General features: G+C 35.9%; 2 protein-coding genes and 1 pseudogene across 2 annotated transcripts; all 3 read left to right on the top strand.

Annotated features, from left to right (window-relative positions):
• Positions 1-3705: 3705 nt before the first annotated feature.
• LOC137934345 (uncharacterized) lies at positions 3706-4567 on the top strand (annotated as a pseudogene).
• Positions 4568-6805: 2238 nt separating this feature from the next.
• LOC137935085 (pentatricopeptide repeat-containing protein At3g04130, mitochondrial-like) lies at positions 6806-9589 on the top strand. The gene is made up of 2 exons (XM_068779734.1): positions 6806-7034; positions 7782-9589. Exon 2 carries the CDS (start codon positions 7783-7785, stop codon positions 9436-9438), a length of 1656 nt encoding a protein of 551 aa, XP_068635835.1. The 5' UTR covers positions 6806-7034; position 7782; the 3' UTR covers positions 9439-9589.
• Positions 9590-10290: 701 nt separating this feature from the next.
• On the top strand, positions 10291-12001 carry LOC137935086 (large ribosomal subunit protein mL54-like). The gene has a single exon (XM_068779735.1). It carries the CDS (start codon positions 11132-11134, stop codon positions 11522-11524), a length of 393 nt encoding a protein of 130 aa, XP_068635836.1. The 5' UTR covers positions 10291-11131; the 3' UTR covers positions 11525-12001.
• The last annotated feature ends 4 nt before the right edge of the window (positions 12002-12005 follow it).

Genomic DNA, 12005 nt, shown 5'->3' with positions numbered 1-12005 from the left:
GACGTCCAGGGGCGTAATCCGAAAATATAGAAGAATCAAGGGCCTAATTTCATACAGAAATTATATAAATACAGAAGACACATACAAAATCGGCTACTAACGGAAAAGATACACACAAAAAAAACCCTTGTAAGGCTCCTTTCTTTTATTACTCTCACGTAATACGTGGACCTGACGTCATTTATCACTTTTGCGAAATTTCCTGAGCTTCCTTGAGGGGCACCAACTAGCTTATAACAATCCCTTTTTACAATGAGATCCCTAATAAAACAAATTTCTAGGAATAAAAATTGATTTTCGGAAGGCTTTTGATTCCCTCGGTGGGAATTCAATTCCTCTACATTCGATCTATTTACAAATCTACTCTCCAAAATTATTCATTTCTTTTGGCCTAGAAAATAAACCCCTTCATGTTCACTATTTTTTGTCACTTATAGTCAACCAAAATGAGAGTCAAACAAATCTTTTGTCCCTGTCTTCAAGGAGGAGCCCTCTCTATTAAATTTATATTTTTCGATAAGATTACGCTATCATGTTACAGGTTTATAAAGGGATATATACTGAATGAATTCAAAATCACAAATCTAACTTATCTACAAGATATATCCTTACCTTTAATATTTTATCTTCAACATTCTTCCTCAAGTTGGAGTGTATGTTAATGATACTCAACTTGTTGAGTAATGCCTCAAATTGGGACGAACTCGACGTCTTGATGAATAAGTCTACAGTTTGGTTGTTGGTTCGTACGTGTGTTGTCTTAATCATGTTTGTTTGAATATTTTCACGAACTAAGTAACAATCAATTTTGATGTACTTGGTTCACTTATAAAAGGTCGGGTTTGAGGCTATGTGTAGAGCAACTTGGTTATTACAATACAACTTGACTAGCTGAGTATGTATGATTTCCAAGTCCTTCAAAACATTATTCAACCAAATAATTTTGCAACATATAGTAGTCATAGAACAATATTTTACCTCGGCAGTTGATCGAACCACCATTATTTATTTATTTGTTTTCCAATAAATGGGTGATTGTCCAAGACATATACAATACTACGTTACTAACCTTCTTGTGTCCTTGCAACGAGCCCAACCTGCATCACAAAATACATTTTATTGGAGTGTATTTGTGGAATATAACAAAATACCTTGACCTGGAGTTTGTTTCAAGTATCTATGAACTTTATGTGTTGCCTCGTGTAATAAACGTGGTTTTTCCATAAATCGGTTTAAAACATGGACGACGCAAACTAGATTTGGTCTAGTGATAGTCAAATAGATCAATTTTCCCACAAAACACACATATGATGAAAGATCGTTTAGGAATTCTCCATTGGATTGTGTAAGAACCAATTTTTCTCCATTAGGAACCTTGTAGGTTTAGCTCCTAAAAATCTAACATCTTCTAATATCTCCAAAGCATATTTCCTTTGGGAGAAGGAAATTCCCTTTGAAGACCTTGCTACTTCTATGCCCAAAAAGTATTTGAGTTTACCAATATCTTTAAGTTTGAACTGTTTGAACAATAACTATTTTACATTTTCAATTTGTTGCAAATTGTTACATGTCAAAACCATACCATCAACATACAAAATATTACGGTAAAACTTCCTTTGTGGGATTGAACGAATAATGAATAGTTTGTCTTTGATTGATGAAACCCAATAGTCTTTAGGACAGTGGAAAACTTAAAAAACCATTGTCTAAAAACTTGTTTTAAGTCGTATATGATGTTATGACCACATTGGAGGCAAGATCATATACCCAAGAAGAATGCAATAGACTACACGTATCAAATTTGGATGGTTTGTGGGTATGAGTGGAAGCAAAAAATAAACATCAAAATACTCACAAATGTGAGTAATTATGTACATTATTAACTAACTACTTATAAGGTGTTTTAGTTTGCAAAATCGGGGTAAGTGTCCGATTTATGAGATAAGTAGCAGCTAAAATGGTACCCCCCCCCCCCCCCAAAAAAAAAAAAAAAAATATTTTGGAAGATGGGCTTAAAAAAATAAGGTTTTTGCCAATGTTTAGTAGGTATCTATGTTTGCATTCTATAACCCTGTTTTGTTGCGGGGTGTGAACACAACTTGTTTAGTGGACAATGCTTTTCAACAAGTAGTAGGTCACAAGAGTAAATTCAGAGTCATTATCACTATACATAACTTTGACCTTGGAAGAAAATTGGTTATCTACCATACTAATATAATTAATCAGGTGAGTGTGAGTTTCAAATTTGTGATGTATCAAATAAATCTATATGCACCTATTAAAGTCATCAATTATGGTGATGAAATATTGGCCCAAAAAATATAGGACAAAGAACATCTCTCTCATCCCACCAAAATAGTCAAATAAATCTACGTGCACCTAGTGAAGTCATCAAATATTTTTATATTTCTCGATATGATAATTCCTCCTTCATGGTTTCACAACTACAGTGTTAAATAGGAAAAAAAACAATTATTTTATCCCACAATCCTTTGAGCTTGGTGAAATAAAAGCCAACAGACATATTGTGTTGTACACAATCATGTATCTCATTTTCAATATGAAATAAATAAACATTGTTGACCTGAGAAAAATGGTCGCACAGTTCATTCCAAACTGTTTGTGCTCCATCACAATAGAATACACTTGTTGCAATATCTTTAGAGATCAAACTCAATAACCAAGTTTCGACAAGATTGTTACAATAAATCCACTATTGCAATTCATCGTTGCTTTCCTTGTTTAGTCGCTTTATTGATCCATCAACTGAACCATATTTATTTTTGACTGTTAGAGCCATAGTCTTGGAATGACTATATGTGCTATAATTCTCCTTAGTGAGGAGTTGTGGTACGAGAACCAACCCAAACTTATATGAATGATGAAGATATAATGGGTGATTGGGATTAGCAGTTTTGGTTACCATAATTGCAATATCCTTATTGAAAGGTCACACAGTTAAGTCGTAAATATAATGGACTGGTGTTGTAATAGCACTGTCTTCAAAGCCAGAGACCAATGGTAGGTTCACCTCTCTAGCTTGTAAAGTCTGACACTTCTATCCCGGCAATAACGCCAGAGAAGAAATAATAAAATTCTCAGCTTTGTGCACTTATTGGGCTTTGTGCAAGCCTAGATTTCCAATGAGATGTGTGTGAGCGCTTTTCACTTTTGAAACACCAAAAAATTTAAAATTTTGAAGATGCCTCGGCATGTGTGCCAAAAAAAATTAAAATTTTGGAGATGCCTCAGTGTGTGTGCCAAAAAATTTAATTTATGCTCGACGTCTATGTCTAATGGCTCTTCAACCTTTATCTCCTTATCAATGCTTCGACCAAAAATGACCGTCGTGGTAGTTACCCATGTCAAGAGGTTGGCCAATACAACCTAAAAAACTAGTCGTTTAAGTCCAGAAAACCAACCTAATCAAGAGAGGTGGACCGAAACCACCTCTAACACCCACCCTGCCCCTTACCGGTCCCCCCGGGATTTGAAGGCGGGACATGTCGGACCTGGCTCTGATAACATGTCAAAAGGCTAGCCGATACAACCTAAAAGACTAGAGGGGAGGAAGAATTTTCCCCCCCTCGCTCCGCTCGGTGCTCCGGTCATGCTTTTCTCTCTCTGCAGTCTGCAGCCAGGCTGGGAGGTACTAACTCCCCCTTCAAAAAAAAAGAAAAAAAAAGGGGCAAGCTTTCCTCTGCCATGGCTGAAACTTTACAAGCACCGTCCCCGATCCCCCATTTTCACCCGAATCCAGTTCTCCCTTTGTCGGAAGCCGCTGATCCGACAACAGAAACCACATGGGAGAATGTTGGTGGTTTAGAGGACCAGCAAAAGCGGTATTTGTAGCGCCTCCATAGTCGAGACGTCTATTGGAAGCTTTCGGATTCGTCCGTCTCTTTCGTCTTCCGGCTCTCCCACGGTGGGGACGTGGAGGTTGATGGGAATTGTCTCTTCACGGCTTCGCAAAGGGCGATGGGGGTGAAAATGGAGGACGGTCAGAAGGTTCGTGGAAGATCTATAGTATGGGGAGCTATAGAGAGAGAATGTAAATGTGGCAATTAAGAATATGTACTCGTCGGATTTGAAGACTGGTTGGGGCATTCATGTTGTTCAGGAAGTGAAGTTGCTGGTCGAGAAGGAGGATCGTGACAATTTGGATGGAGCCATTCAAGAACTTGTCGACCTAGGGTTGCAGAGGAAAATGGTTACTGAGTCTACATATAAGGAGAGATGCATTGTTGTGGATAATGGCCCTAATTGGGCCAAATACATGTCCATCTGTGGTTCACCAGATGATGAATATGACATTATTACGTTGCAATATACAAAGGAAGGGTTATTAATAGTAGAGGAGAACAGGGAGGGTCATGCATCAACTTTTGGAGATGATATAGTGATAGAGAGTCTTGCTACAGAGTTCAAGAGAGGTGGACTGGAACCACCTCTGACCCACCCCGCCCCTTACCGTTCCCCGCGGGATTCGAAGGCGGGACGTGCTGGACCTGACTCTGATACCATGTCAAGAGGTTGGTCAATACAACATAAAAGACTAGTCGTTTAAGTGCGGAAAACCAACCTAATCAATAGAGGTGGACTGGAACCACCTCTGACAACCCACTGCAAGCACGGTGTGGCTGGATTAAAATCAATGACTGCCCGATGCGGTGCGAGCCGAAGAAGTTCAGTGGTCGCAGTGCCAGAAGTCTTATCGAATAAGAGATTACACAGGTTACCAGAGCAGGAAGCCGGAGTAGTGATGGCCTCGAACATCGTCCATGAGATGGACCTCAATCCAGGGAGACCAGGAATCTAGGGTTTCTGAGGCGCCTTTGGTCTTTCCTTTTGTATCTTGGCACAAGATCCAGGCCAGGACTCAATGCGTTTGAGAAGGAAACTTCACTGTCTCCACGTTCGGGAGTTTCTATCGCTATGTATGATAAGATTCTCCAAAGGTTCGCATCGAATAAGGGGTTCACAATTGCGGAGTTGGAATGGCCATGAAGGAAAGGATCGCGACGAAGCTATCAAGCCCCCAACAGGGCCTACTATTGGTTTTGAGTTTTTGTTTACTAAGAGGTTTTAAACCTCGACTGTATTGCCGACGCTGGAAGTGACGATGAGTCAGACGAAGAGAAATTTCACCATGGATAGAAGTGGCAATTTCCAGGAGTAAGGATTGGCGATAACTAGGTATGCTCTGATACCATAATAAATTTTTATTTTTCGATAAGATTACACTATCATGTTACACGTTTATAAAGGGATATATCCTTGAATTCAAAATCATAAATCTAACTTATCTACAATATCTACCCTTATCTTCAACACTCTTTTGGTACAAAGGTGCATACACACACCTATAACCATATTATTGTGATCAAAGTGATTAAACAAAACCTTACAATATAATATCCAAATGTTAATCAAATTTTTACTTTAAAATATCTAAATTCTCACTCTTAAAATAGTCATTCAATATAATATTAAAAATAAGGAATTTAAATAAAAAGGGTATTTTATTATATAAAATTACTTTAATAGATTTAAATTTTATTTTAGTTAGTTTTATTTGACTAAACTAAAATAAAATCTAACTTTTAAAAATTAATATATAATTTTAAAAATATATTTAACTTGTTTTAAAGTAACAAGTAATTTTTTTAATTATATATATAGTTATTTAATTAAATATATAAAATAAAATGACAAAAATACTTACTTTTATATTATCCAAATATTTAATCAAATTTTTACTTTTGCAATATCTATGTTCTCACTCATAAATTAGAAATCAAATATAATATTAAAATCATGAATTTATATAAATAAAAGAGTAGGGTATTTTATTATGTCAAATTAATTTAATTTTTATAAGATAATTTTATTTAACTATTCTGTTAATAAACTAAGATAAATTTCAACTTTTTAAATTAATAAATAATTTAGAACTTAAATTAGTATTTTTATATTTAATTAAATATATAAAATAAAATACTTAAACAAATATTTAATTTTATTATATCCAAATACAAAAGTGAGAGGGTAGAATGAGCATAACAAAGAGTGAGAAAGCGAGTGAGCATGGAGTAAAAATGAATTCACTAGCCTTAGTGAATTACCTCGCTACAGTACACATTAATAGGTTTTGGGTTATTTTCACTAATGAAATATACTTGCACTTTTATTTTAGAGTGCACTAACAAGGCCTTAAAGGAAAGAAAAAAACTTCATTTGGTAACATAGATGGAGGTCCACAAGTCTCACAAAGATACAGGACTCGGGCTTGGGTTTAGGGTGTCTCCATTATGATCGGTTCCTGCACCATTAATTATAATTTTTTATACATTTAATTTGCCCTTCACTTAAAAAACCAATTTGATTACATCTAACTCTAAAAATTGACAAATATTTCATTCCTTAACTAGAAAGTTTCCACAATATTTATTTTCATATACTATTATATTGTCTTAATATATATATTAGTTCATAATATAATCTTCATAATACACATTTATAATCAATTTTTATTAGCTAATAGGTTTTATGGTCAATTCCATTGCATGAACATGGTACACTTGAAAAATAAGAAATTACATTTTTATATTAAAAATTAAATTTATTTTTCAAAAAAAGACAAATTTGTTAAATTCATCTTATTATGATTTTTTTTTTCCAAATGATTTTTATTATTAGAATTTTTCTTCACCGTCCTTGTAGACGAGCTTCCTCGTTGGAGATAAATCCCAGAAGTGCTTTGGATCACTTGGAAAACATTTTTTTGTTTTCAGTTCAGTGATGGTTTATGTAATTTGAAGGGTGACTCGGTCGATTGGGGGATTGTATCGAATCCGACATTTGTAAGTAAGAAAAAAAAGGGCAATAGCCGTGTTGTCGAGGAAAGATAAATCTCCTCCATGACGATTTTCTTCGACTTTGTCACAACGCCCTCTACATTTTTCTATTCTGTCTGATCTCTTCTTCTCGCATCTTTTTCGAAGGAGGCGAAGCGTCAAGACTCACTTCCTGAGGTATGCTGGAAACAGTTGTCTCTCTTTACATTTCCGTCTATCGACACCGATAAGTCTTTTTTCCCAATACACATCATGAGCTTTGCTGAAATTTTCCTAACTAATACAAGCTCAAGTGATTTGCTGGTACTCTCTCTCTCTCTCTCTCTCTCTCTATATATATATATATATATATATATTGAAATAGGTAATCTGTATATTGGGGAAATTGAGTTCAAGAGCACAGTATAGGAAAGGTGCATGCTGGCTGCTTGCGAGCCTGCTGCTGTATTTTGATTTTTTTTTGTAGCGAAAGGTGCATAAAATTACATCTCACAAAGATGTATAAACCACTTCCATGACAAGTTCTACAACCGGCCTTGTAGCAGATTCCGTAACCTGCTGCAGTTAAAAACATAGTAGATGAATGGATTTGTTAGCAGATTCTGTAACCTGCTAAAGTTAAAGCATAATAGATAAATGGTTTTGTCTGATTTGCTTAAGCCTGTCGTATGTTTAAGAGTTAAAAGTAACTTTATTTTTTTAAAGTGTTAATACTTCGATTATCTACTTTATCTTTCTCTTTAATGTTACAAAAAAGAAGAAGAAAAAAACACTTCATGGGCACTGTGACGGGGATTTTGCCATATGTAAACTTTATTTCAGTAGTGAGTTAAAATTTGTTATTATTGATTTTTCTAGATAGTAAGCCAAAGCCTGTTTTGTCATCTTCACCCGTGAAGAAGCTAATACTCCATTATATTGTAGGATGCGAAACTGTAGATTTCCTCTCCTTATTTCATGTTGCCGCAGCTCCATAATTGACACAAGTCGGATGAGGCATAGTAAAGGCGATGTTTTTATATTTGCTTCAATATCATGTCCATTTACCGGTGCATTAATTGGCATCCAATATCATGCATGTTCACCTTCTCTTGTGCCTTTGGAGAAGGTTGTTTATTCATCTACTCCGATCAAAACTACTTGCCATATGCAAAGGGCACATACTTTGGTCAATGCTCCATATCTTTCTCTCGAAGAAAATGATTCTATCAATAAAATCCTTAGTGTCATTCCAAAATTCCACTGCGAAGCAAATGAGGATAAAGTTCTTCAATCCCTCTTAAGAAATGAAGTTTGTTGCAGAATCCAGCCTTCAAAGCATCTTGTTAGTGATTTGCTCAAAAGATTTGAAGACGATTGGAAGTCTGCTTTAGGTTTCTTCAGATGGGCTGCTTCACAGCCTGCATATGATCACAGTGCGGCAGCATATGATAAGATGATTGACATTTTAGGAAAGATGAAGAGAATAGATAAGATGTGGCAATTAGTAGATGAGATGCGTGGAAATGGTCTTATAACGCTTAACACAGTTGCTAAAATTATGAGAAGGCTTGCAGGGGCAGGGAGATGGGAAGAAGCCATTAAGACATTTGATGATTTGGAGCTCTTAGGTGTAAGGAAAGATGTGGAGTCTATGAATATCTTGCTTGATACCCTTTGTAAAGAAAAGAAAGTTCAGCGTGCACGTGAAGTTTTTCTAGAACTCAAGGTCCACATCCCTCCAAATGCTTACACCTTTACTATTTTCATCCATGGGTGGTGCAAAGTCAGAAGAATTGATGAGGCACAGTGGACTGTCCTTGAGATGAAAGGCCATGGCTTTCGACCTTGTGTTATAGCTTATTCAACTATCGTACAAGCTTATTGTGACCAATTTAATTTTCGTAAAGTTTATGATTTATTGGATGAGATGCAAGCCGAAGGTTGTCCTCCAAATGTGGTGACCTATACTTCTATAATGCATTCACTTGCAAAATCAGAGGAAATAGAAGAAGCCTTGCAAATCTTTGAGAGGATGAAAGCAGTCCAATGTAAACCTGACACACATTTTTATAATTCTCTCATCTACATTCTTGGGAAAGCAGGACAAGTGAGCAAGGCTGTCCGTATATTTGAAGATGAGATGTGCAATAATGGGGTCTTCCCTACTGTATCGACCTACAATACTTTGATTTCTATATTTTGCCACCATTCCCAACTGGAAAATGCTTTTGAAGTTTTGAATGAGATGGAAAGTTCAGTGTCTTGTGAGCCTGATCTTTTAACATACCACCCCTTACTTAAACTGTGCTTGAGAACTGGACAAACAAAAGACAAATTGAGGAAACTATTGGATGACATGGTAAACAAGCACCATATTTGTCTTGACCTTGGAACTTACACACTCCTAATTCATGGGCTTTGCCATGTGGGTGAATGTGAGTGGGCTTACTTTCTTTTCTGTGAGATGATAAGTAAAGATATAACACCTAGATATAAAACGTGCAATTTGCTTCTGGAAGCAGTTGAGAAGAAGAACATGTATGATGCTGTTGAAAATATTAAAACTTGTGTGAAGCAAATGAAGAACAACTTCAGTTAAAGGACCAATGTACTTAGCCCTGTCTATTGGAAGTTTTTTTCTGCAGTCTTCTTTTGTTGCTCATTGTGTTGGAACATGCTATGAACGGGGTGTACTGTTGTTTCTTTATTTATTATGGATACAATGTGATGCTAAAGAGTTTGTACTGATAGTGGCAAATTTCATTTATGTGTTCCCTGAATGTCATTTTACGTCATAATATCTTGCTCAATCGAAAAAAGATGAATTCTCTGCAAAAAAAAATAAAAAAAATGAATGAAACAACACTGGTGTGTTTTTTTAATAAAATTTAACATGCATCCAAACATTTTATAAAAAAAATTGTTTTTTGTTTAATACAGTAATTGTAAGCTTTTCCTATGACATGTGTGTGGTCATCGCTGTTGTCTGGCTGGGCTCAGAGGAGGAAGAAATTATTGGTTTGGAGAAGATGTTTTATTGCATATGTGACACCGTAATATTTTAAATGTTTCTGATGTGGCTAAAAAGGGGATTATATGGTCATTGTTTCTTATGGATTAAAGCCAGAAATTTGTGATAGGGGGTGGTGGAAAGTTGTGTTCTTTGCATATTTGTGTTGTATCTTTATTTGGAAATTACTATCTCATGAGAAGTGCTAATGACAAGTTGCTTTACTGAACAAAAAATATTCATGTTTCATTAAACTTATTTTGTAGAACAAAGAAAAATCGTATATTGTGTTTATAGCAATATGGGCAGACTGCTATTTTGTTTTTGTTTTCTGGCCACGGCCCTGGGAATCAGCTACTGAAGAAGCTAAGGTCTTTCTCTTCTTGCAGTTGTAAAGACCTCTGGTTTGCTTCCCATTCAATGCTTTAGGTGTTGGTTGCTATTCATTTATCAAAGCCAATAGCATTTCAAATAAACTAGGATCTGTTTAAACTGTTAGATGCATGTATTTTCTCTTTTTTTTCTTTTTTTTTAATTAAAATTGACAAAATGTGACTTCCTTTTAAAGACCGTGTAAATACTTAATAACACAAAAAGCAACATCTGTACAATCTACAATTGTTTAAAGCATTTCCAGCTTGCTGTTGCCTGATGACACATATGATGCTGATGTTGGGAAATCTACCCATACAAGTGGTCCAGATAGTTCTTTTATGTGAATTTCCTTATCATCTTTGCTTCATCTGTTTCTTATTTTCTGCTTATATTTGCTTCCTTCCGTCTTCTCATTTAATTTTCTACTAATTGAGGATAACTAATTGGCGTTTGTGCAAGCAGAAAAAAGGAGGTAGACACAAAACATGGATTGTGATCAGAATCTTTTCTCGTTCAAAATATCATTTCAGTGGTTCATTTTGAAAGAAGTGCATTAGTTTTCTCATGTGCAATAATTGGTAGACCAAATCCTTTTTTTAAAACTAGTTCACATATGCACTTGTTGTAGACAATTGCCTAAAATTTTGAACTCTATGATCTTTTCCTTTGTTACCTGTGAAATGAACAGAACTGCTTGGCCTGAATTGCTTATTGAAACTATGTTTGACATCATATTTCAAGGTTTGAGGAATTTGTAGTCATTTGTTTATTTAAGTCTTGGCTCAATCTTCCATTCATTTACTCAAAAAGAGTTCACCACGGATTTAACTCTGACACCAAGAAAGAAAAAAAGCAAACCAATTTATAGATTTCCTTGGAATAATATTTCTATTAGTGTTCTCCAGAAATGGCAATGAGCTGCAGTAGGGCAATGAGACACATTGTTGTCCCTATGGAGGTTGTTGGTGTTAGAGGATATGCGGCAGCTGGTGGTAAAGCAAAAAAGGGTGCCAAGGGTGGTGCTGCTGCTGATGTTCCAAAGGCTTCTATACTTAGCAAGGAAATCAAGTCTACAACCGTTGTTGGTGCCAATATCCTGAAAGATGGTGCTGATTCAAAAGTTCTGCCAGACTCTGAGTATCCTGATTGGGTATGGCATCTGCTTGATAAACACCCTGCATTAAGTGAAATGAGGAGGAAGGATTTAGAGATTCTTCCTTATGAGGACCTCCGGCGCTTCGTGAAGTTAGATAATCGTGAACAGATTAAGGAAAACAATGCTGTGAAGGCCAAGAATTGATCATAGGCATGCAAGAAGAGTTCCCTTCTGTTGTTCGTGCACTAAGGCAATTGTTGTTCGAGTGAAATTGTTCCTTCTGACCAGGAATGGTAAAATGGTGCTGTGCAGAACTTGTCCGCACCCATTGAAGAGCTTGTCTCAAGGTTGCAAATTTTAATTGGTTTTACTGATCCAAACCTAAGTATCTGTATTTGTCGTTTTCTTGTTTTATTGCTTCCAGTTCTTTCAGTTGCAATTCAGTCCCAATTGTGCCATTGGTGTGCAAAGTACTTGGTACAGGGGATGATTCTACTGTCTGCTGGCATTAAGTAAATCGGCTCATTTGTCACTCGTTATGAGACTATGGGCATTCAATTCTTGAAGTACCAATAGTATGATGGCCTTTGTTACACTTGAACCTACAACGAAAAGCTGAAGGACACCATTTTTTACTCCAAAATGTCTGATTTTACCCTTTTGATGGTTGTATGAATTGAACCCA

This window comes from Aristolochia californica, unplaced genomic scaffold, assembly GCF_029961685.1.
Source record: "Aristolochia californica isolate CCGP_79_NKW_82.1479 unplaced genomic scaffold, dmAriCali1.0.hap1 SCAF_6, whole genome shotgun sequence".
Classification (NCBI taxonomy): Eukaryota; Viridiplantae; Streptophyta; class Magnoliopsida; order Piperales; family Aristolochiaceae; genus Aristolochia; species Aristolochia californica.
Note: the sequence above shows the minus strand (reverse complement) of the source record. Positions and strands in the feature narration are given on the sequence as shown.

Bases quoted from the DNA above. Each gene is read 5' to 3' on its own strand.
- LOC137935085 (XM_068779734.1), top strand. From the start codon at position 7,783: ATGCGAAACTGTAGATTTCCTCTCCTTATTTCATGTTGCCGCAGCTCC.
- LOC137935086 (XM_068779735.1), top strand. From the start codon at position 11,132: ATGGCAATGAGCTGCAGTAGGGCAATGAGACACATTGTTGTCCCTATG.